Genomic DNA, 21931 nt, shown 5'->3' on the forward strand with positions numbered 1-21931 from the left:
CCAAATATTACAGTGATACCAGAAACATGGTGGAACAGTGGTCATGGCTGGAGTACAGGTATTGAAAGGTATGTGCTGTTCAGGAAAGACAGAAATAAAGGTAAAGGTGCGGTACGCTGTAAAGAAATTAGAAGTGACAGAATAGATACAACAGAATCTGTTTGGATCAAAATCTCTTTGGGGAAGAAAGTTAGAAGATGCTCCACTGGGTTAGTGCTTGGGAAATGTTACAGACCCCCAGGACCCTACCTGGACATGGAGAGACCTGTTTTATATTGTTAATGAAATAAATACTACTTGGAATTGTGTGATTATGGGAGACTTAAATTTCCCAGATATAGATTGGGGGACAAGTGCTACTAATAATGGTTGGGCCTAGCTATTCCTGGATGTGATAGCTGACAGATTTCTTCACCAGATAGTCACCGAACCAACAAGAGATTTTAGATTTAGTATTGGTGAATACCGAGGACCTCATATGAGAGATTGTTGTAGAGGACAACTTTGGTTTGAGTGATCATGAGCCAATTCAGTTTAAACTAAATGGAAGAATAAACAAAAACAAATCTGCAATTAGGGTACTTGATTTCAAAAGAGTAAACTTTAAAAAAAATTAAAGGGAATTAGTTAGGAAAGTGGACTGGACTGAAGAACTGAAGGATCTGAATGTGGAGGAGGCTTGGAATTACTTTAATTCTAAGTTGCAGAAACTATCGGCATAATGCCAAGGAAAAGAAGCCAACTGAGGCTACAAGTACTCCTCTCACAAACTCTGATTGCATAGCAACAGTGGTTCAGACATACATGGTACAGGATGCAGCAACTGTGTCTTCAGAGACCACGAAAACAGGCTGATAACTCCTCTACAGCAGGTTCCTGTGCACCCAATACTAGGGAGTCACAACTGGATCGTACAGGTGCTATCGGAGGGAGACTTCTGAGGCTAGAATAGGAGAGATGGAATGATGGAGAAAAGATGAAGGGGGGATGGAAGGAAGAGTGAGCTTAAAGAGACAGACGATACGGAGAACAACTAAGGGAGCACACTCAGAGGTGTCTGAGAAGGAGAAGGTGAGGATTGGGTGCCCAGGAGAGGAAGGAACGCATCTGTGTGTTTAAGGAAGAGAGGGAGAAAACGAGGAGTGACTCCCCAAGAGAAAAAGGTGTGCAGACATAGGAAGCCAACGGTGAAAAACTGTTGCTTGTGTCAGGGGAATAGGCCATGGTAACAAGGAGAATATACTATCCAAGCTTGTTTTAGTAAAGCTTTATTCCCTCCATAAAATAGCAAAGCTATAATATGCTGAAGAACAAAATGCTAAAAGTCTCACCTCTGCCGAGGAATGTCCTGGAATCAGCAACCTCAGAAAGTACCAGATGGCAGTCCAGGACTCTCTAGCTGACATCTCTGCAAGCCATTTATCCCAATTTTCCATGGACTTTAACCAAAACCTCAATTATCAGATTAACAGGAAATCCTGTTTATGGCTACTTCACATTAAAAACTTGCAGTCTTTACAAAAATATATGGCATGTTAACAATGAATCCATCTGAACAATTCTGACATGCATGAGACAACAAGAGAACAAAAAATTTTCAAGTTGATCTAAGTGGCCAGGCAAAGTAAAACCGACAAAAGTATGTCAGCCCTAACTATTTGCAATAGTTTAATATAGTCAACTGTAGGTGCAAGAGTGTGATCACTGCTATTTCATGGTACTGGAGACTTCTCCAGTTTGATAGCAGATCTTTCTTCAAAGCAGGAGAGGAAGCAAACCACTGCACTCTACTGCAAGCAGACTAAACTTAAAGAGTTGTAACAAGAGGCAGCAGTAACTGTGTTTCTCTCATCCTGATTTTTAATTCATTGGCTTTCTGTTTCACAAATAAGAACTATTCCCTCACCTGCAATATAGAAAGCTGTGTCCAAGGTATGCTCTTTCATCATGCAAAGGTCATAATGTGTCAACCCTGCAACCTCATCAAACACAAACAAGGAAGAGGAAGGAAGTGAAGGGTAGTTCTCTCCCATATTAGACCTTCAGTTGGACATATATATCAGATCATAATACAAACACCAGATTAAATCTCTTCTATAGCTGAATGGAAGGGTATGAGAATCAGAGACTAATTGGGGAAAGCTGGTGAGACTTACATTGACCAGCTAATATTCACCCAAGTTCTCATGGACTCTGGACTCACATTGGTTAATGAAAGAAATGACACTGTATTTTGAATATATTTTATTAAATCCATTAAACAAAAATAAAATTGAAAAACATATCACCGCTACTGCTAGCAATACTGAACTCAGAATGAAAGCAATACAACTATGAAATCAAAGTCAAATCAACACGTTAATATCAATATTGGATTAGAATTACATCATCAAATGAGTTAAACCCTGTAAAATCAATGCAACAAATAACTGACCTTTATATATTCTAAGACGGGATCTAAGAAGATGGCTGTCCATTTGGTTATTAATTCCAGCTAAAGAACTCTATCCAAGTCAATTAAATCTATAAGTTTGATACCGAATCCAAATTATTATCTAATATCATAACCACAAACTCAGAGCAAACTATACAGCTTCTTCCACAGATTTCAATAAATTCTTGTGTGGTGGTGAATACTTTCCTCACTCCATGTGCCTTCCCTCCCTTCGGAGAGAAGCAGATTAAGGCTTTTTTTTTTTTTTTAAAGGAACAATTATAAGCTTAACAACTTTTGTTTGGCAGTTTACAGCTAACACAGCTTTCAGTTTCTTAGGACTCTTAAACACATTTTAATGAGTATATTTCAGAGACTATGTGTAGGGCTGTTTAAACCTGGGGAAACTTTCTTTCCCATGCTTTCCTCGTGTAGTCTGTACAGGTACTCTTACAGACAGCCATGTTTTCATACCTTACAATTAGGGACTAAAAGGGGCTGAGACACCTCCCAGATAATAAAGACAAAAGACAAACAAGGGGAAAAAAATTAAGATAACAGGTTCATAAACTCTTCAACTCTCATTGTCTTCTGGACTCTCATGGAGTACAAGCTAGAACTGCAGTCAAGGAGCCAGACAGTGATACTGTTGGTTCAGAGCTTCTCACCAAAAGGCCTCCTTTGGGTGCAGGGAGAGACTAGTCAAAGGCTGAAGTGGGCTGGTTGTTGATGTCATGACTTTCTCTCCGCACCATGAGGAGTGTCAGAGGTTCTCAAATGGTCCTCCACCCCTCCCCTCCCCTGGTAGCTTGTAGACCAAACAGGGAGGCTTCTTATGGTTTGCAAGCTTCGCCTCCCTCCGCGGCATTCAGACAAATCAGGTGTGAGGTTTACCTTGGAGCCATGCAACTTGATCCGATCGGGTTAAGATTAGATCATCCTTATCTTATGTCCATTTGGAAAAGTCCTGCTTATGCCAACAGCTTTTAAAATATTCTGTGTTTGCATACCGCAGAGACTGTGACTATTTCCTCCCTCACAAAAAAATTAAAAATAGAGAATACCAGACCACTTTTGAGGAAGCTGGCACGGCCTTGTCAGCCTTATCTTGAGATTATGTCACCAATTTACAGAAAGTCTGGCAAAAAAGTCCTATGAAACAACTGATTAAAAAGACTATAGCAACAACCAGCCACTTAACATTCATCCATCAGCAAAATTAAACATAAATGTGAATATCTTATGACCAGATGTCACCATTCTCTCTGCAAAACAATTTAGTAATTTTTATATTTAGAAGCTAGGGCACAAGTCAAACAGCTTACCTTTTAAAAAGTTTTCATCTTGATAAAGTTACTTTAAAACCTCAGGATGAAACCCATTTAATAAATAATAATTAAGATTTCTATAAAGTCTATTTCCATTATGCTGTTTCATCCACAGGGGCTAAAGTCCCAGCAACTTACTAAGAGCTAATATGAACACCACAGAAAGGACTAAAGGAAATGAGAAGGAAAATACTTACAGAAATTAAATGAAAAGACAAAGGGTTTACCACGAGCCAGTGGTTTAATTCTTTCCAAGGCCCAGAGTATAAATAATATTCCCCACTGTACAAGTCCCTAATGGATAAAAATCCAGTCAAGTTATCAGTGTGTTAAATGATCCTAGCCAGTGGCAAAGCAGAAGCAGCAATTGCATACTAGATTACACATTAGACTCAAACTGGAGCTGAAGGTTTATGCAATCACAGGAAGTTGGTTTTGCACTGTATATTTAGTTCAAAAAGAGAAGATTTTGAACTGTGTGTGTATTTATAGTCTAATTCTTTTGTTAACCTTATCTGAATATTTTACAAGTTTGTCTATATGGAAATAGAGTAAAGCATGCAAAATGAATAATGCTGCCATTAGCAACTGGATACACTATAAAATAAAGAGTTACTAGAATGAAAAGTTCAATAGAAGTTTTCATTTGGATTTTTTTAAGGTATATAAAATACACGTCCTAGGCATTGCCCACTACAAATGCCTTCAGTGAATAAAAGCACAGGTTTATTCTTTTGAGATATTAGTATTTCATTGGTGGCTATGAAACATCATACAAATTAGTAAACAAGATTTCCTGAACTCTAAGTAAACAGAGGACAAACAAAAACAAAACAAACCGCTTGAACTGTGAGCTCCATCTATCATAGCGAACCATCACAGTAAGTAGACATGAATTTTGTCACTTCTACAAGCTGATTAAATATCTAAGGTCCTAATTCTGCCCCGACTTGCAAAACCATGCAACCAGTTCCCACTGACATCTCTCTACATGGAATAATAAAGGAACCAGCTCCAAAGGGAGTCGCTTATCCAACATATACTAGGACTAATCTAATTGGACGCAGCTACACTGCAACTAAGGTTGAAACGACTCCACCAGAAGTAAATTTGGTGCACACTGGAGGACAGTGTGAGGAGGAGACAACAAAAGGGAAAGAAAATAATGCCAACATTTGCTCTCTTATTTGAAATGTTTCTAGTCAAGTTCAAAGGAAGAGATCAAAATGCAGTTTTCTACACTGAGATTCTAGATAAGTGGAGACCAGGAATAATTTCTCAAATGAAATAGCAGTTTTCTATTGTCTTCCCTGTACGTAGAGAAAGGAATTTTAGCATAGCAGTGATTTCTGATCACTAGTTCTAGATATTTCCTCATCGTAAAACAGATATCAACAGAAGCACAATTCTAAGTGACACAGTGGAAAAGGAACTGCTTTACAAACTATTTGTCAGAAATACACAGTCATCTTATTTCATCATCATGGGCATTTTTTTTTACCTAGTCAAACTCAGATTTGAAGGGAAGAAAAGTTGAGACACCAATATTTTTTTGCCTTACAAACTTTATGTAGCTACTGCCACTACTTGAATTCCCCAAGACTTCAAATTTTACAGATCCCCATCTGTTATCATAAACAGGGAAGAAAGAGCACACACACACACACAGTATTTATTAATAAAATTCATGACTACCAAACTGTAATATTGTATATTCTCTTTCACACATTCTCAGATTTAAAGCCTTTAACTTCTTCCCACTGGATATGAAGCAGACACTCACCAATTACTTTCACACAAGTTGAAGCAATTATCTGATTCCCCTCCCGCCCCAGTACTGTTTTTTTTTCCTTTTACTGGGACATTTTGGTTTTTTCAATAGAACATTCACAGTATGGAATACACAAAGCCTGCTTTCATGTTCCCCCCAAAATATTTTTTCTTGGTTCAGATTCTTGTACTCTAATTTTAGACACACAGTGATAGGATCTCTATAAAAACCCATGATATAGTAAACAGTGATCTAAAAACTGCCATAGGGACAGTTATCTCTAATTTCTCCCTCCCTCCTCACACCCAACAGGACAAAAATGCACCTTAACATCTGAGAAGTGAAAGTTCAGCTGCTTATTATAAACAACTGTAACTCCTCCTTTCCCCTCCCTACACATGGCCCCCATTAAGCAGCGGCAGTCAGAGTCAATGTATTAGCCACAAGGTCAATGATGATCTGCTATATGAACTCTGGCACACACCTGTTAGAAATATTACCTTGCTTAACTCAGATATTTGTCAAAAAGCTTTCTTGATAATAATCAGGAAATAACTATTAAAAAATAAGTAATTTGAACAATGTTTAAATGCCTTCTAAAAAAATAATTGTTAGCAGAAATCTTACACTTCATGAACAGTATAGGAAGAAGTATACGATCACCACTGGTAATAAGAGGTAGTAAGAGAAGGCTGTTTATTGCTGGCAAAAAGGGGAAAAACCATTTTAATTATGGCATAATTTTTCTTCCCATTCTGAAAAGAGAAGGACACATGATGTCTGGAAGGTCTAAATGGAACAGAAACCACCACACCATGATTTCACAGCTATGCATCTCTCTCAAGCACATAGACCAGTAAGAATGCAGTTGTTTTACCCCCAGCACATCTGCAAATTGCCCTCTTCTTTCTCACTTACTGATTTTGAAGCAACAGTTAATACACAACCCTATGGTAACAGGGAGGGAGGGAGGGAGAAGCGAAGCCACACTCATGGAGAGTATATCCTGACATTAAAAAATGTTGTGCAATTAGAAATCACTCTCAAAATAATAAGTATGTGGTCCCAAACAATTAGCTAAAAATGCACAATTATATATCTTAATTTCAGAATTCCTAGGTATGTTTTGTATTGTTTAAAATATAATCTGAAGGCACACAACCTGGAACAGGCTTTTGTGAGGATGTTTGTAATTTCCTGACTTCTAGGAGGAAAGAGAAGCAAGTTATTTTGCAGCTTTTGTGTAATACTTCCAGTTGATCTATGAACTTAACCTTTAATACATCACCATGCTTAATATAATTTATGAAAATGTCACATGCAATGAAAGGAGTTCACAAGTGGTGTACCAAATTGCAATGTACCAAACAACTAGAAATATGTTTTTGAACAGCTCTAGTTCACCTGGACTTAGCAACAGCTAATCTCACAATGACTTCAATGGAAGCAAGACATGGCTCTAGATAAGAGGAAAACAATACTAGACATTAGGAAGCGGACAAAGCATTAAAAATGTTATGGGAGATTTTAATATAAAAATACTAGAGGTGGTGCAGGTAGTTAACGTTGCTCACACTTCCCATTAATAGGACTGTGACAAAGTCCAGTTTTTCCCCTTATGTTGTACGTGAGCCTATGCGGGTCTAACTGTTTTGCATGAATACTCTGTGTACCGCAGTTTCCTGTATTACATCAGTGCTTAGGTGATGGGAATAAGGATGTGTGACTTTTTCTGAGAACCTCAAGGGCAAGTGAGGCAGCTCCAGCTGCCTGCACATAAGCGATGATGCCCTTCATAACCTGAGAACGAGGAGGGGGATGCAACCAGGTGACACTTCGCCTAGGAAGCGAGACAGAAGACCAGAGGAGGAGCAACAAGACAGGACAGGATAGGGAGCTGGAAGCAAGTCAGTCTCAGCTACCTTGAGGCCCAGGGGGAAGCCCAAAGCTCTGGATCTGGGCTCCCCTCCCCCGAAGATGGACTTTACTGAATGTTCCTAATTTCTGTGCTAGCAAGCTGTGTTCTATGCTGTGTTCCTGTCGAATAATAAACCCTTCCGTTTCACACGCTGGCTGAGAGGCATGGATGAATGTGAAGTTGGGGTGCATGGCTCTTTGATTTCATCCCATCCAGGCATACTTGAGCAAGGAAGTGCATGGTGAGAACAAGGATGCTGAATGCTCCGAGGTCAGACCCAGGAAGACCAAAGTCACGTAGGCTTCCTGCCAAGGCAACAGTTCCAAGAGAGGAGGTTAAACCACAGTCCTGATTGGCTTCACTTGGAGCATTTCCAGAGTATTAGCATAGGCATCAATTTCTTCTGGCGCTGGTGGGTGCTCGACCCGCTCTCTACCCCGGCCCTACCCCAACTCCACCCCTACCCAACTTCCTCCTGCCCCTATTCCACCCCCTTCCCCAAAGACCCTGCCCCAACTTCACCCCCTCCCTGCCCCATTCGACTCCTTCTCCAAATTCCTGCCTCGGCCCCGCCTCTTCCTTGCCTCCTCCCCTGAGCATGCCACGTTCCAGTTCCTCCCCCCTCCCTCCCAGAGCTTGCTACAGCTGTTTGGCTGCTGTTTGGAGGAGCGGAAACACAGTGTGCTGGGAGGAGGGACGGGTGGGAAACTTGGCTGCTGGTGGGTACAGAGCACCCACTAATTTGTCCCCATGGGTGCTCCAGCAGGGGTGGTACCAACTGCACCCTGTGGACAGGGCATCCTGCAGTAAGTGACTGGGGAGCAGTAAAACAAAGGGGGATTAGCGAGAGCCAGGTGTGCTGAAGGCTGAGTGAGGTGCAGTTCCAGGAGGCGGAGCAGCCTACCACGTAAAGCCTGAGAGAGATTGTGACCCCCGAGAAGGGCTGCCACACTGAAGGGAATTCCTCCCAGGGACTTTGGGGAGCCGAGAGAGCACAGGCCTGTGAGTCTGTGACAACTTGGGAACAGCGAAGAGATGGCCTATAACTAAGGCTGTGAGTCTGTCACGGAGGTCATGGATTCCGTGACTTTCCATGATCTCTGCAGCAGCAGCAGCTTGGGTGTACAGGAGGGGGCTATGGGCAGCGGCTGGTGGGGGCAGCCCCCCTGCAGCTCCTAGGCAGCAGAGAGGGTCTCCGCATTGTGCGCTGCCAGTGCCCGCAGGCCCCACCCCCACAGCTCCCACTGGCTGTGGTTCCCGGCCAATGGGCGCTGTAGCAGTCAGCACTTGTGGCCTAAGAGCTGCAGAGATGCGGAGCTGGGTAGGGAGCCCTGCCAACCCCTCTACCCCAGCATCAGCAGGAGTCCCAGCCACATGCTGTGGCCTGGCCCCCTTCTCCCCCACCATTAGCTGGACTCCTAGCCGCACACCGTGGCCCCCCTCTCCCTCAGCACCAGCAGGGGTTCCGGTCACCTCGACCCCCTCCCCCAGTACCCGTGATGCGCCCAGATCGCCTCCCCCCCACACCCTCACCCAAGTTTTAGTCACAGTAGGTATTTTTAGTAGAAGTCATGGACAGGTCACACGCCTCTGAATTTTTGTTTATGGGCTGTGATCTCTCTGTGACTTTTTAGTAAAAATACCAGTGACTAAAACTAAGCCTTACCTATAACCATCTCCGTAAGAAACACATTGTGGAGCTATGAAGAGGGAGGGGGCTGCTCATTGGAAAGCTCATTAAGGTGCAGCCAACTTCTCAGTTGGAAGAGGATGATTGCTCTAAAGAGCTGGTTCCCAACCAGTTGGGGCCATGAGTCTGGGAGCAGGCGGGCATCCCCGAGACCAGCATTCCTAACCAGCAGGGGGTCTCTACTAGATTCCCCATCAGTGGATCTGATCTGAAATGGATGGAACTGGAACTGAGATTGAAGGAGTCAGAGGACCGTGAGAGACAGGGAAGGCATGAGGCAGAACAGCAGGAGGGACAGCATGAACTGGGATGGCTGAGCTAAGAGGCTAGGGACCCATCCACGGCTGAATGGGGATGGACCACGGGTTGCCAATTCCGCAGGGAACTTTGATACTAAATTAATGCCCCAGGTTAAGGAGGGAGAAAATGTAGATACCTGTCTCATGGCCTTTGGGAAGGAAGGCAACTGGAACCTGGCTGACCCTGCAGAAAGGCTCCGGTGTCTAGCCCCCCTTCTGGGTCCTAAGGCCAGAGCTGTTAAGCCAGATGGGCAGGGTCCCAGCATATATGTCTGTGTATACTCTCCTGGGCTCAGGCTCCTCAGACCTCCAGTGGGAACAGAAGGTGGTGGACAACTGGGAGACATTCCTGGGGTGGTGAGATCCTGGGAAAGAGAGAGCTGTTGTCAGACTCCGGGTGGTGCAGCCTCACCAGATGCTGCAAGGCTGCGAGACCTGGCTGAAGGTCCAAGGGATGAAGTCACTTGCCCTGCCTAGGGCTCAGATCTTTGTGCAGACGGGGTCGGGCTGGCTAGTAGTTGGGGCTCTCCAAGATATCAGCTTTGACGTGGATGATGGGGGGACAACTGTCTCTTTGAGACAGGATCCAGGCCCTGCTCCTGTAACAGCCAAGTTTGAATCCAGGGAACCAATCGGCTAAGACTGAAGTGGTCAGTGTAAATGCAAATGTCCTGGCTGACAGAGAGGAGGAGTTGCTAAGCTCAGTTGTGCTGACTGTCAGTATCCAGACCCCTGGAGCTGAGTGGGAGAGAGAGATGCTCCTCGCCCCTGCCCACGGAGGGAGGTAGCTCACACTGGTTCTGAAGATGTTGTGCCCAAAGCAGCAGGCTCACTGCCTGCCCTCACTGGGACAACAGGGGCGAAGTTGAGCCAGTGGGGGGTGGGGTTGGAGACCCCAGCTGAGTATGGGGAACCACAGCAAGGGCAGAATGGCTGCCAACCAGGGCTGCCTTGTCCAGAGGTGCAGGAGGCCGCAGGAAAGGGGGAAGCAGCTAAAAGGGCGCTGCTGGTGACAGAGATCCCTGGTCAGAGAATGACCAAGATGAAGATGGTGGCTTTTTATCAAGAGAGCCCTAATCCCAGCATTCCAGTCTGAGGGGCTGTGACCACAGGCAGCGAGAGGGAACTGGTTTCATTCCCCTCCCTAGACGCTGAATTCCAGACCAAGCTGCAGAAGGACCCCTCCTTAGAGAAAATGAGGGAACTTGCTGGCCACCTTGGGGAAGGTTTCTGGGAAAGATTCCTGTGGGAGAAGAGATTCCTGTACTGGGAATGGGCTTCCCCAGGGGAAGTGGAACTATAGAGGATCAGAAGACAGCTAGTGGTCCTCAGAAGTACTGCCACAGGCTACTGTAACTGGCCTGTGACGTGCCTTTCTCAAGACACCAGGGTATCCTGTGCCCAAGGCAGAAGCTGCTACAGAACTTTTACTGGTCCAGTCTTTGACAACATCCAGCAATACTGCAGGTCCTGGGACCCCTGCCAGAGAGTGGGAAAGGCCCAGGACAAAGAGAATGCAATCCTGAGATGCCTGCCCATCAGAGGAGCCTTTAAGGTCATCACACAGCTGAATGGGGTGAAATATGTGGTGGAACTGTCCAACCTGAGCCACCGAGGGTACCATGTCAACATGATAAATCCATACTGTGACAGGGAGAGGCTGGTACTGGCTGAGTGTGGGCAGTGCGAGGAGAAGGGGGATGATCCTCTAGTGGATCTCTTCCCTGAGACAGGAGCTGGCCTCTGGCTGGAATCAATTCTCTTCTCTGCCCAGCTAATCCCTGCCCGACAGGCAGGGATCAAAGCAGTGCTGCATTCCTACCAGTGGCTGTTCTTCAGACAGCATGGGCTCACTAACTTGGCTGTTCACTGGGTGGGGACAGGAGCCACCCATCTTGTCAGGTGTCCCCCATTCAGAGTCAGTGGGAAAACAGCCCAGGCCCTGGAGAGAGAGAGAGGTCAGAGATATGCTGGCTTTACGGGTGATCCAGCCATCAACCAGCCACTGAGCCTCACCCGTGGTGCTGGTCCCCAAGAAAGATGGGTGGATCCGATTCTGTGTGGACTATCGGAAGCTCAATGCCATCACCATGTCTGGTGCCTGCCCCATGCCTAGGCCTGATGAGATCCTAGACAAGTTGCAGGGGAGGAGGGGACCTCAATACTTCACTACCAAGGATCTCACCAAAGGCTACTGGCACGTGCCTGTGGAATGAGATGCCAGGTTAAAACTTGCTTTTGTCACCCCTCTAGGGCTATATGAATTCCTGGTCCTACCTTTCAGCCTCAAGGAGGCACCGGTCACCTGCCAGGATCTGGGGAATCAGTTACTGAGGGGGTATGGAGAATTTTACCCTAGCATATATTGATGATATGTATGTCTATAGCTAGACTGGGGAGGAACATGTGTCCCAGGTGAAGAGCGGGCAGGGTCACCTCTGAGAGGCAAGACTAGACTATAAATGCTGGGAAGTGCAAGGTGGGGATGGCAGAGGTGCTGTACTTGGGCCACAAGGTGGGGAGCGGTTGCTTAAAGCCAGAACCAGCCAAGGTGGAGGTGATCAGAAATTGGCCAACTCCCCAGACTAAAAAACAGATCCAGGCCTTTATTGGGATGGTTGGCCTCTACCAAAGGTTTCTGCCTCACTTCAGCTCCCTGTCAGCCCCCATCACTGAGCTATAAGATAAGGGTAGGCCAGACAAGGTGATCTGGACCAGGCAGTGCCAGAGGGCTCTCTGCACGCTGAAGGAAGATCCGGTCAAGGGCCTGGTGCTGGTAAATCCAGACTTTGACAAATGTTTTATGGTGTTCACCAATGCCTCAGATGCAGGGTACTCCCGGTTGGAGGTACTGAGCTGCCCTCCTCAGGCCTTGGCTCCCCTCCTGCACTCTCCATCCCCTTGTAGGATGTAAGAGATCGTCCTCCCCTGGTCTTCTTTTGCGCCACTTGGCAGATGCTGGGGAAGGGGGTAGTCAGTGCCGGTTCATTGACGATGCCGGTGGGGCACTCTGCACCAACGCCGTGGAGCTCGGGGCAGAGTCGGACCTCAACTGCTCTGGTGCCAGAGTTAGAGTTGGCTCCATTAGGAGCACTTTGAGACGGATGTCTCTCTCCTTCTTAGTCTGAGGTTTGAAGGACTTGTAGATACAGCACTTGTCGCTTATGCGTGACTCTCCCAAACACCTGAGACAACTGTTATGCCGATCGCTGAGGGACACTGGGGTTTTTTGCAGCAATAGCAGAGCTTAAAGTCTGGGGACCGGGGCATGCCCGGTCCCTAGGCTGAGTCCTGTTCGGGATTCACCAAGTAAAATTCACTAACACGCTATGGGATAACTATTAACAATTTTACAAGAAAAATTTGTAACACTGAACGAAGCGAAAAAGCTAGCTGAAGCAGCAGACGTTTCAGCACCGTCACTGGTGGCAAGAAGGAACTGAGTGTGGGGGGAATCAGTGGCGCTCTTTATATCGCAGCATGTGCATGCCACTCCAGAGGGCACCAGAGCCGGTCCCCTACAGCAGGGGTGGGCAAACTTTTTGGCCTGAGGACCACATTGGGGAATAGAAATGGTATGGTGGGCCATGAATGCTCACAAAATTGGGGTTGGGGTATGTTGGGGGAAAGTGAGGGCTCTGGTTGGGGATGCAAGCTCTGAGGTGGGGCTGGGGAGTTTGGAGTTTAGCAGGGTGCTCTGGGCTGGGACCGAGGGGGTCAGAGAGTGGGAGGGGGATCAGGGCTGGGGCAGGGGTGCAGGAAGGGTGCAGGTTCTGGCTGGGGTTGTGGGTTCTAGGGTGGGGCTGGGGATGAGAGGTTTGGGATACAGGAGGGTGATCCGGGCTGGGATCGAGGGGTTTGGAGATTGAGGGGAATCAGGGCTGGGGGTTAGGGCCTGGAGAGAGGCTCAGGTGGCGCAGGCATGTCCCTTATCTGGCTCCTATGCGGAGGTGTGGCCAGCTGGCTATGCACACTGCCCCATCCGCAGGCATCCCCCTGCAGCTTGGAGCGCCGGAGGGGACCATTATAGCACATAAGAGCAGGAGCAGGACCATGCTGCGGCTTCCGGGAGCCGTGTGGTGTGGCCCTGACCCTGCGCCCCAGCTGGAGCAGGGCCGAGCTGCATAGTCCAGCCCTTGACCCAGTGCCCTGGCTTAAAACGGCTCGCAGACCGGATCCGACCCATGGGCCATAGTTTGCCCACCTCTGCCCTGCAGCTACCACTGAGGGGAAAAGCTTCCAGCACTGGTGCATGTGGCTAGTACACACACCTAATATGGAATGGATGTGAGCAAACACTCGAAGAATTATGCCTCCTTTCTGACTCCCTCCAATGGGGGATGGAGGGAGAAAGAGAGCACACAAGCACAATTTCCAGAGGTGTACTCTGAGATGAAGTAGAGTCCATAGCTCCCTATACTGAATGGCTGGGTTCTGAGGAAGGATGTAAAGCTGCTTCCATCAACAGGTGTCAAAGCCTCACCTCTCCAGATTTCTTGGTCCTAGTCTTGAATCCCCTTGAGATCAGACACTCCTCTCAAACGTGCCCCCTTCCAAACACTTTAAAGAACGGGCTTGAGGGTCACTGACCAGCATGGACTTATTACAGCCAGACAATACTTAAACCCTCGGAACTTGGGCATGCCCCAATACTTGGTGTCGATTACACTATTAAATCCAAATATGCAAAAATAAACAAATATAAAAACAATACATGTAAACTAACACTAACTACTAATCTAATTATTTACATTTTTTAGAGAATGATGAGGCATACAGGCTCTGTCTACCTACCACAGGTGGGGAGAAGGAACTGAGGGAGGGCTGAGGGCAGCCCCACCCCGATACTACTGGCTATCAGCATGAGCATGTGGAGAGTGCATGCACCACCCTGAGGAGTACTGACAGAGATTTTTTTTCCATAGCTTTGTGCAGTGAGCTAGCAAATACCTAAAGTGGAATGGACATGTACTGTCACTTGAAGAACCTTAATTGTGTCATTTTCTAACTTTTCAGCACTTAACTTTTGACCATAACATTCTTTTAATGTGTGCAAGGGAAGTGCTGGGGGGCTTGTTTTCTTTAATGGAGCATATACATACAATAAGGATCCCAGCCTGGGACAGATTAGAGAGGGATGTAAGATGGTGTCTAACATACACAGATTTTCAAAACACAGAAAAGATTAAAAAAAATAGTGTCAGACTCAGACTTTTTAATAACTGACAGACAAGATTCGCAGCCTAGGATTTTATGTATTCATATATAGATACAGTAGAACTTCAGAGTTACAAACTGACCAGTCAACCACACACCTTGTTTGGAACCGGAAGTACACAATCAGGCAACAGCAGAGACCAAAAAAAAGAAAATATAGTACAGTAGTGTTAAATGTAAACTACTAAAAAAATAAAGGGAAGTTTAAAAATAAGATTTGACAAGGTAAGGAAACTGTTTCTGTGATTATTTTATTTAAATGAAGATGGTTAAAAGCAGCATTTTTCTTCTGCAAAGTAAAGTTTTAAAGCTGTATTAAGTCAATGTTCAGTAATAAACTTTTGAAAGAACCACCATAGCATTTCGTTCAGTTATGAACATTTCAGAGTTACTAACAATGTCCATTCCAGAGATGTTCGTAACTCTGCAGTTCTACCATATCTACATTTTCACTAAGTGCAAAGCCATCTTCTGAAGGATGGAGCTAACCTATTCTTTCATATATGTAGAAAATCTTTAAATTGTCAAGTTCATTTTTAAAAATCACATTTTCATCTTGAATCTGTGACAAATACATAAAAAATTCACTTTCATTCTATCTGTCTGTACCTATGCTTCCCTATATAGTTTGTTTCTGTTTTTGTTTTTTAAGTGGTACTCATAAAATTAAAAGTAAAGATATTGACAGAACTTCAAAATACCTCCAACCCTCTTCTCCCTGGCCAAAAAGAAAAGTCTGAATGAGTTGTGACTTCAGAAAGGAACTATTAGTAATATGAATGACCAAAATGAAACATGAGAGATCACACACAAGTAAAAACAAATATATGAACAAACCATCATGGAGGGGCAGAAAACTCATCAGAAAAACAGTTTCCCTTAATTTCAGACTGGCTTGTAGATCACAATCTATGGCTCAAAGGAAAGTTACTTCATGTTGCCTTATCACTTCTTTTAACCTCCTGTGTGGGCATGCACAAAAAAGGAAGGCCAAATATTTTAACCTTTGTACTTTACAACAGAGAAAGAGCTTATCCTTATTCATCACAGCTTGGTCTCAGATATGAGTGACACATACCTTTTTTGGCAAGTGGCTGAGTAAAACACTGGGGTCTAAGCAAGAGTGATAGTAGTGTCCCGTGGCAGTTAACTTTTTATCATAATAGAGACATGACAAAACTATACTGAAAAACTGAGTAAAAACAGAAAGAAAAAGGTTTTCAAGATATTCCCAGATGAGCCCAGCAGGCGAGCCATGCCCCATATTGCAGAGGAAGGCCAAAAAACCCAAATCTCTCAATGTCTCTGCCAATCTGACCTGGAGAAAAATTCCTGCCAGATTTGGGGATGGGAAATCAGCAAGACCCTGAGCATGTAAGCAAGACACAGAGAATCCTGTTATCGATGCCTGGCTGGTGTATCTCCTCAGAGCACTGATCCACCCCACTGGGTGTCCTGACTTCATCCCTGGCCAGTCTCTAATGCTTCAGAGGAATACATCAATTCTACATGGAGGACAGGGATGGAAACTCTCTCTGGCCCGTGAAGCCCTGCAGGATGGGATTTGATTACAGCACTCTAATTTTTTTTTAAAGTGTGCTTAATTTCTTGTTACATTATTTTTATCCAAATTCATTTGTTACATTGCAGGGATTGACATTACACCCAAGATGCAGCTCTGCTTATCCATTCTTTAAAAAAAAAATAAATCTCAATTACAGCACTATATTAAAGTCATACTGCAGACTGGGGAGTGCAACTCTTTACCGCTGAATATAGAAATGGAGATGATCACTCTCCGAACACTAACAGCAATGATCTAATCCTACATAGTCTTCTAAAATGCACCAGTGAAGTGAGGTGTTCTGGGATATCGGCCTACTGTCAACCAGCAACTGAGCTCAGATCACAGCAACTGAATCTGTTCCCATCTGTTCCCCCTGTGTCCCATTTTGGACTGCAGGACTAACTAAAGTTCAACAGCAAAAAGCTGGTGCTTAATCTTGTGTATCTTTGTGCACTACAGTAGTTACATATATTTTCATATACATAAGTATATGTAGCGTATACTTACATAAGTATCAAGTAGCAGTAGCAATTTGTTGATTTTCAAACAAATTACCAAATGTCACTATAGATATAGGGTTTTGCCTGCACATGTAAGCGACTATAGCTGCTCACTGTAATTGACAGGATAAAGACACCTCAAAAAGAGAGCTAATGTTGACAACATCCTATTTGCTCTTTGCCTTCACTGTATACAAAATGAGGTGGCAGTATATGAGAGAAAACTCAAAAACTAGCTTTTAAAGTACACTTAGCCACTTCCCCAAACCTAGTTAAAACCGCTGATCCTAGCCCACCCACACATGAAAAAGAGTTTATGCGCGCACACCTAGTCTATAAAACACCATGGTACGGGTTCTCCTTTGTCGCCTTCTTTCATGTATTCCTCCCCAATCTACAAACGTGTATGTGTGTGTCACACACACACAGAGTGCTAAACAGACTGGATGGATGCAACAGCATCTGGCCCTGTTCAGGAGCGAGCAGGCTTGGTCCATGTGTGCGCCTCTAAGCCAGCCAGAGCCTGGCACTACTGTCGTCCCTGGCTCTCAGAGCACTGATCCACCCCACTGGGTGTCCTGACTTCATCCCTGGCCAGTCTCTAATGCTTCAGAGGAATACATCAATTCTACATGGAGGACAGGGATGGAAACTCTCTCTGGCCCGTGAAGCCCTGCAGGATGGGATTTGATTACAGCACTCTAATTTTTTTTTAAAGTGTGCTTAATTTCTTGTTACATTATTTTTATCCAAATTCATTTGTTACATTGCAGGGATTGACATTACACCCAAGATGCAGCTCTGCTTATCCATTCTTTAAAAAAAAAATAAATCTCAATTACAGCACTATATTAAAGTCATACTGCAGACTGGGGAGTGCAACTCTTTACCGCTGAATATAGAAATGGAGATGATCACTCTCCGAACACTAACAGCAATGATCTAATCCTACATAGTCTTCTAAAATGCACCAGTGAAGTGAGGTGTTCTGGGATATCGGCCTACTGTCAACCAGCAACTGAGCTCAGATCACAGCAACTGAATCTGTTCCCATCTGTTCCCCCTGTGTCCCATTTTGGACTGCAGGACTAACTAAAGTTCAACAGCAAAAAGCTGGTGCTTAATCTTGTGTATCTTTGTGCACTACAGTAGTTACATATATTTTCATATACATAAGTATATGTAGCGTATACTTACATAAGTATCAAGTAGCAGTAGCAATTTGTTGATTTTCAAACAAATTACCAAATGTCACTATAGATATAGGGTTTTGCCTGCACATGTAAGCGACTATAGCTGCTCACTGTAATTGACAGGATAAAGACACCTCAAAAAGAGAGCTAATGTTGACAACATCCTATTTGCTCTTTGCCTTCACTGTATACAAAATGAGGTGGCAGTATATGAGAGAAAACTCAAAAACTAGCTTTTAAAGTACACTTAGCCACTTCCCCAAACCTAGTTAAAACCGCTGATCCTAGCCCACCCACACATGAAAAAGAGTTTATGCGCGCACACCTAGTCTATAAAACACCATGGTACGGGTTCTCCTTTGTCGCCTTCTTTCATGTATTCCTCCCCAATCTACAAACGTGTATGTGTGTGTCACACACACACAGAGTGCTAAACAGACTGGATGGATGCAACAGCATCTGGCCCTGTTCAGGAGCGAGCAGGCTTGGTCCATGTGTGCGCCTCTAAGCCAGCCAGAGCCTGGCACTACTGTCGTCCCTGGCTCTCAGAGCACTGATCCACCCCACTGGGTGTCCTGACTTCATCCCTGGCCAGTCTCTAATGCTTCAGAGGAATACATCAATTCTACATGGAGGACAGGGATGGAAACTCTCTCTGGCCCGTGAAGCCCTGCAGGATGGGATTTGATTACAGCACTCTAATTTTTTTTTAAAGTGTGCTTAATTTCTTGTTACATTATTTTTATCCAAATTCATTTGTTACATTGCAGGGATTGACATTACACCCAAGATGCAGCTCTGCTTATCCATTCTTTAAAAAAAAATAAATCTCAATTACAGCACTATATTAAAGTCATACTGCAGACTGGGGAGTGCAACTCTTTACCGCTGAATATAGAAATGGAGATGATCACTCTCCGAACACTAACAGCAATGATCTAATCCTACATAGTCTTCTAAAATGCACCAGTGAAGTGAGGTGTTCTGGGATATCGGCCTACTGTCAACCAGCAACTGAGCTCAGATCACAGCAACTGAATCTGTTCCCATCTGTTCCCCCTGTGTCCCATTTTGGACTGCAGGACTAACTAAAGTTCAACAGCAAAAAGCTGGTGCTTAATCTTGTGTATCTTTGTGCACTACAGTAGTTACATATATTTTCATATACATAAGTATATGTAGCGTATACTTACATAAGTATCAAGTAGCAGTAGCAATTTGTTGATTTTCAAACAAATTACCAAATGTCACTATAGATATAGGGTTTTGCCTGCACATGTAAGCGACTATAGCTGCTCACTGTAATTGACAGGATAAAGACACCTCAAAAAGAGAGCTAATGTTGACAACATCCTATTTGCTCTTTGCCTTCACTGTATACAAAATGAGGTGGCAGTATATGAGAGAAAACTCAAAAACTAGCTTTTAAAGTACACTTAGCCACTTCCCCAAACCTAGTTAAAACCGCTGATCCTAGCCCACCCACACATGAAAAAGAGTTTATGCGCGCACACCTAGTCTATAAAACACCATGGTACGGGTTCTCCTTTGTCGCCTTCTTTCATGTATTCCTCCCCAATCTACAAACGTGTATGTGTGTGTCACACACACACAGAGTGCTAAACAGACTGGATGGATGCAACAGCATCTGGCCCTGTTCAGGAGCGAGCAGGCTTGGTCCATGTGTGCGCCTCTAAGCCAGCCAGAGCCTGGCACTACTGTCGTCCCTGGCTCTTCAGCTCCATGCTCAGCATAATAGGACAATTCACCCCGGGGCTCTACAGGCACAGCAGGGGAACCTCCAAGCAACCCCCACCGGGGGGAGGCTCTTCCTAACACCTACAAACTGAGCAGCATGAATAAGTCTCGCCTTCCACCAGCTGCCGCGCTCCTCGCTAGCCCTAGGGATAGGGTGACCAGACAGCAAGTGTGAAAAATCGTGGGGGGAGGGGGGTAATAGGAGCCTATATAAGAAAAAGACCCAAAAATCAGGACTGTCACTATAAAAACGAAACATCTGGTCACCCTACCCAGGGACTGAGCCCACCCCACGCCAGCCGTGCGCCTGTCTCCTTCCCGGACAGCGTGCGCCTGGCTGGATGCACTAGGACTCGCAAACCAGACGCTGCCTCTTCCCAAAATCCAGGCGAGCCGCCCCTGCAGCGCGAGTTGGCCGGAGGGTTAACGAGGCAGCAGGCTGCGGAGGGCGAGCGCGCAGCGGGCTGCAGAACCGACCCTGGTAACAGCCCGACGGGGCTGTTCGGCTCTCCGCTCCCGGGCTGCAACGTGGGGCAGCGAAAGCAGCGCCTGGCACCCGCCTGAGTGGCCCCCCCCGGGACATGTCAAACCTGGAGCAGGCCTCTCAGATTTCCTGTCTCGCAAGAAGGCAGCAGCCGCTGCGCTCATCAGCTCGAGCACCTTGGCAGCAAAAGTGCAGCCTGCGCGTCTAGGGCCCCCCGGCTCTGCCCTCCCTCACACTTCAGCCTCTCGAGCCTGCATTTCACCGCCTTGCCAGCAGCACAACGGCGGCTCCCGCAGCAAAGACAAGCCAGCTCATTAGCAGGGGAAATCGCAAACGTGTCAACCCAGCTTGCAATCCCCATCCGCCCCAAGGGGATGGGTCCCCCTCTCCCCAGCCCCTGGGCTGCGCAGCCACCGTCACCCTTTCACTCCGCCTCACCAGGGAAAGGATCAGCGAGCCCGGGAGCCACTGAGTGGGTGGGGGGAAGGCAGCCCCGGCGCACCGCGGAGCCGCCAGCACGGCGGAAGGCAGCAGCCTTCTGATCTCTGCCCCACGCTGGCCAACCACCCAGCCCCCGGCTCGTCCTGGAAAAGGGGGCGCACCCCGAGCTCACACTCACCCATGGATGTGGGGCCGGGCTCTGCCCGGCAGCGGGGACAGGCTGAAAGTTTGAGACGGGGGGACAAACCGCGGGGACGGCAGCGAGTTAAAGCCACCGGTCCGGGGTGGGAGCCGAGCGGAGCGGCGGTTTCTGAGGCAGGCGCCCGCCCTCTCAGCGCCCGTTGCAGCCGGGCTGAGCGGTGCTGCTTCCCGCTAGCGGCTGCTCCGCTCTCATGCGCATCCAAACCGCAGAAATAGGACGGGGGGAGGCGCAGTTTCCGCAAAGCACCCGGGTCCCCGCTGCTGCCTGCACTGGGGCCAGCCAGGCTGGGCGGGCGGTTGCTGATGGGCGGCGACTCCCCGTCTCGGGCTCCGCGTGTGCAGCGGGGCAAGTGTGAAGCCAGAGCTGAGTCCCCCAGGCGCCGCCACGCTGGGCGCTGCCGCCGCAATCAGCGGCTCCGCTCGGCGGGAAGTGTCGCGAGAACGCGCCCCAGCCCGGCTGCGCTGCCCGCCGCAGCGGCGGAGGGGGGAAGGGGGCTGGTGACCCTACGGAGACAGAGGCGAGAGGCGCAGGCGTGGGGGAAACTCAGCTCCCGCGGTCCGCCTAGGGATGCTCCTCCCCACAGGGCCGGCTGGGAAGAGGGAGGGAGCAGCTTCGGCCCTGGGAATAGTGGCAGAGCGAATCTGCTGCTAAAAACCCGCCCCCACAGAGCTGACCGTGCTCCGGCCTCACAGCCGCTGAGTGAGCTTTGGGGGTGGCAGCTAAAACGGTCGGGTGGGCTGCGCTGGGCTGGGCTGCACACAACACGCACAACCCCGCGGGGAGCCGAGGTGCCACCCTCCCGAACAACGCCTGACACCGAAAGTTCAAACCCCTCCCCCGCCCCCAAAGCTTCCTGTTCAGCTGAAACCCTCAGTCCATCAGGACAACGCGCGGGGCGGTTAGAGCAGCCCAGCCCCAGCCCCTCTTGTGAGGAGCCTGGTCTGACTTCTGTTTGTAACGAAACCCACTGGCCAGTTCTACATCTCATGGCCAAGGCAGCCCCGCCGCTGGCGCGCTTAGGCCTGCTGCCTCTCTGCTAGAGTTGTTGCTCTAGGTGAGTACTTCCAAAGGCTCTTAGGAGAGGGTCTGGTTGTAGCCCTGTCTGGTCCAGGAGTTGTGAGGGGGTCTG

The 21931-nt window shown here is 46.8% G+C and overlaps 2 protein-coding genes across 4 annotated transcripts in view; both read right to left on the bottom strand.

The window, feature by feature from the left end:
* The window catches only part of SH3KBP1 (SH3 domain containing kinase binding protein 1), a 366732-nt gene extending 345508 nt beyond the window's left edge, over positions 1 to 21224 (bottom strand). The window contains exon 1 of one of the 3 annotated variants that reach the window (XM_030574488.1): positions 20779 to 21218. In XM_030574488.1, coding sequence (XP_030430348.1) covers positions 20779 to 20782 — 4 coding nt within the window. In that variant the 5' untranslated portion in view covers positions 20783 to 21218. Of the gene's footprint in view, positions 1 to 20778 lie in introns of all 3 variants that reach the window. The other 2 variants (XM_030574496.1, XM_030574515.1) reach the window with 2 other exon arrangements.
* BCLAF3 (BCLAF1 and THRAP3 family member 3) overlaps positions 1 to 21931 on the bottom strand; it is a 99697-nt gene that overhangs the window by 15990 nt on the left and 61776 nt on the right. The window lies entirely within an intron of this gene.

This window comes from Gopherus evgoodei, chromosome 1, assembly GCF_007399415.2.
Source record: "Gopherus evgoodei ecotype Sinaloan lineage chromosome 1, rGopEvg1_v1.p, whole genome shotgun sequence".
Lineage (NCBI taxonomy): Eukaryota > Metazoa > Chordata > Testudines > Testudinidae > Gopherus > Gopherus evgoodei.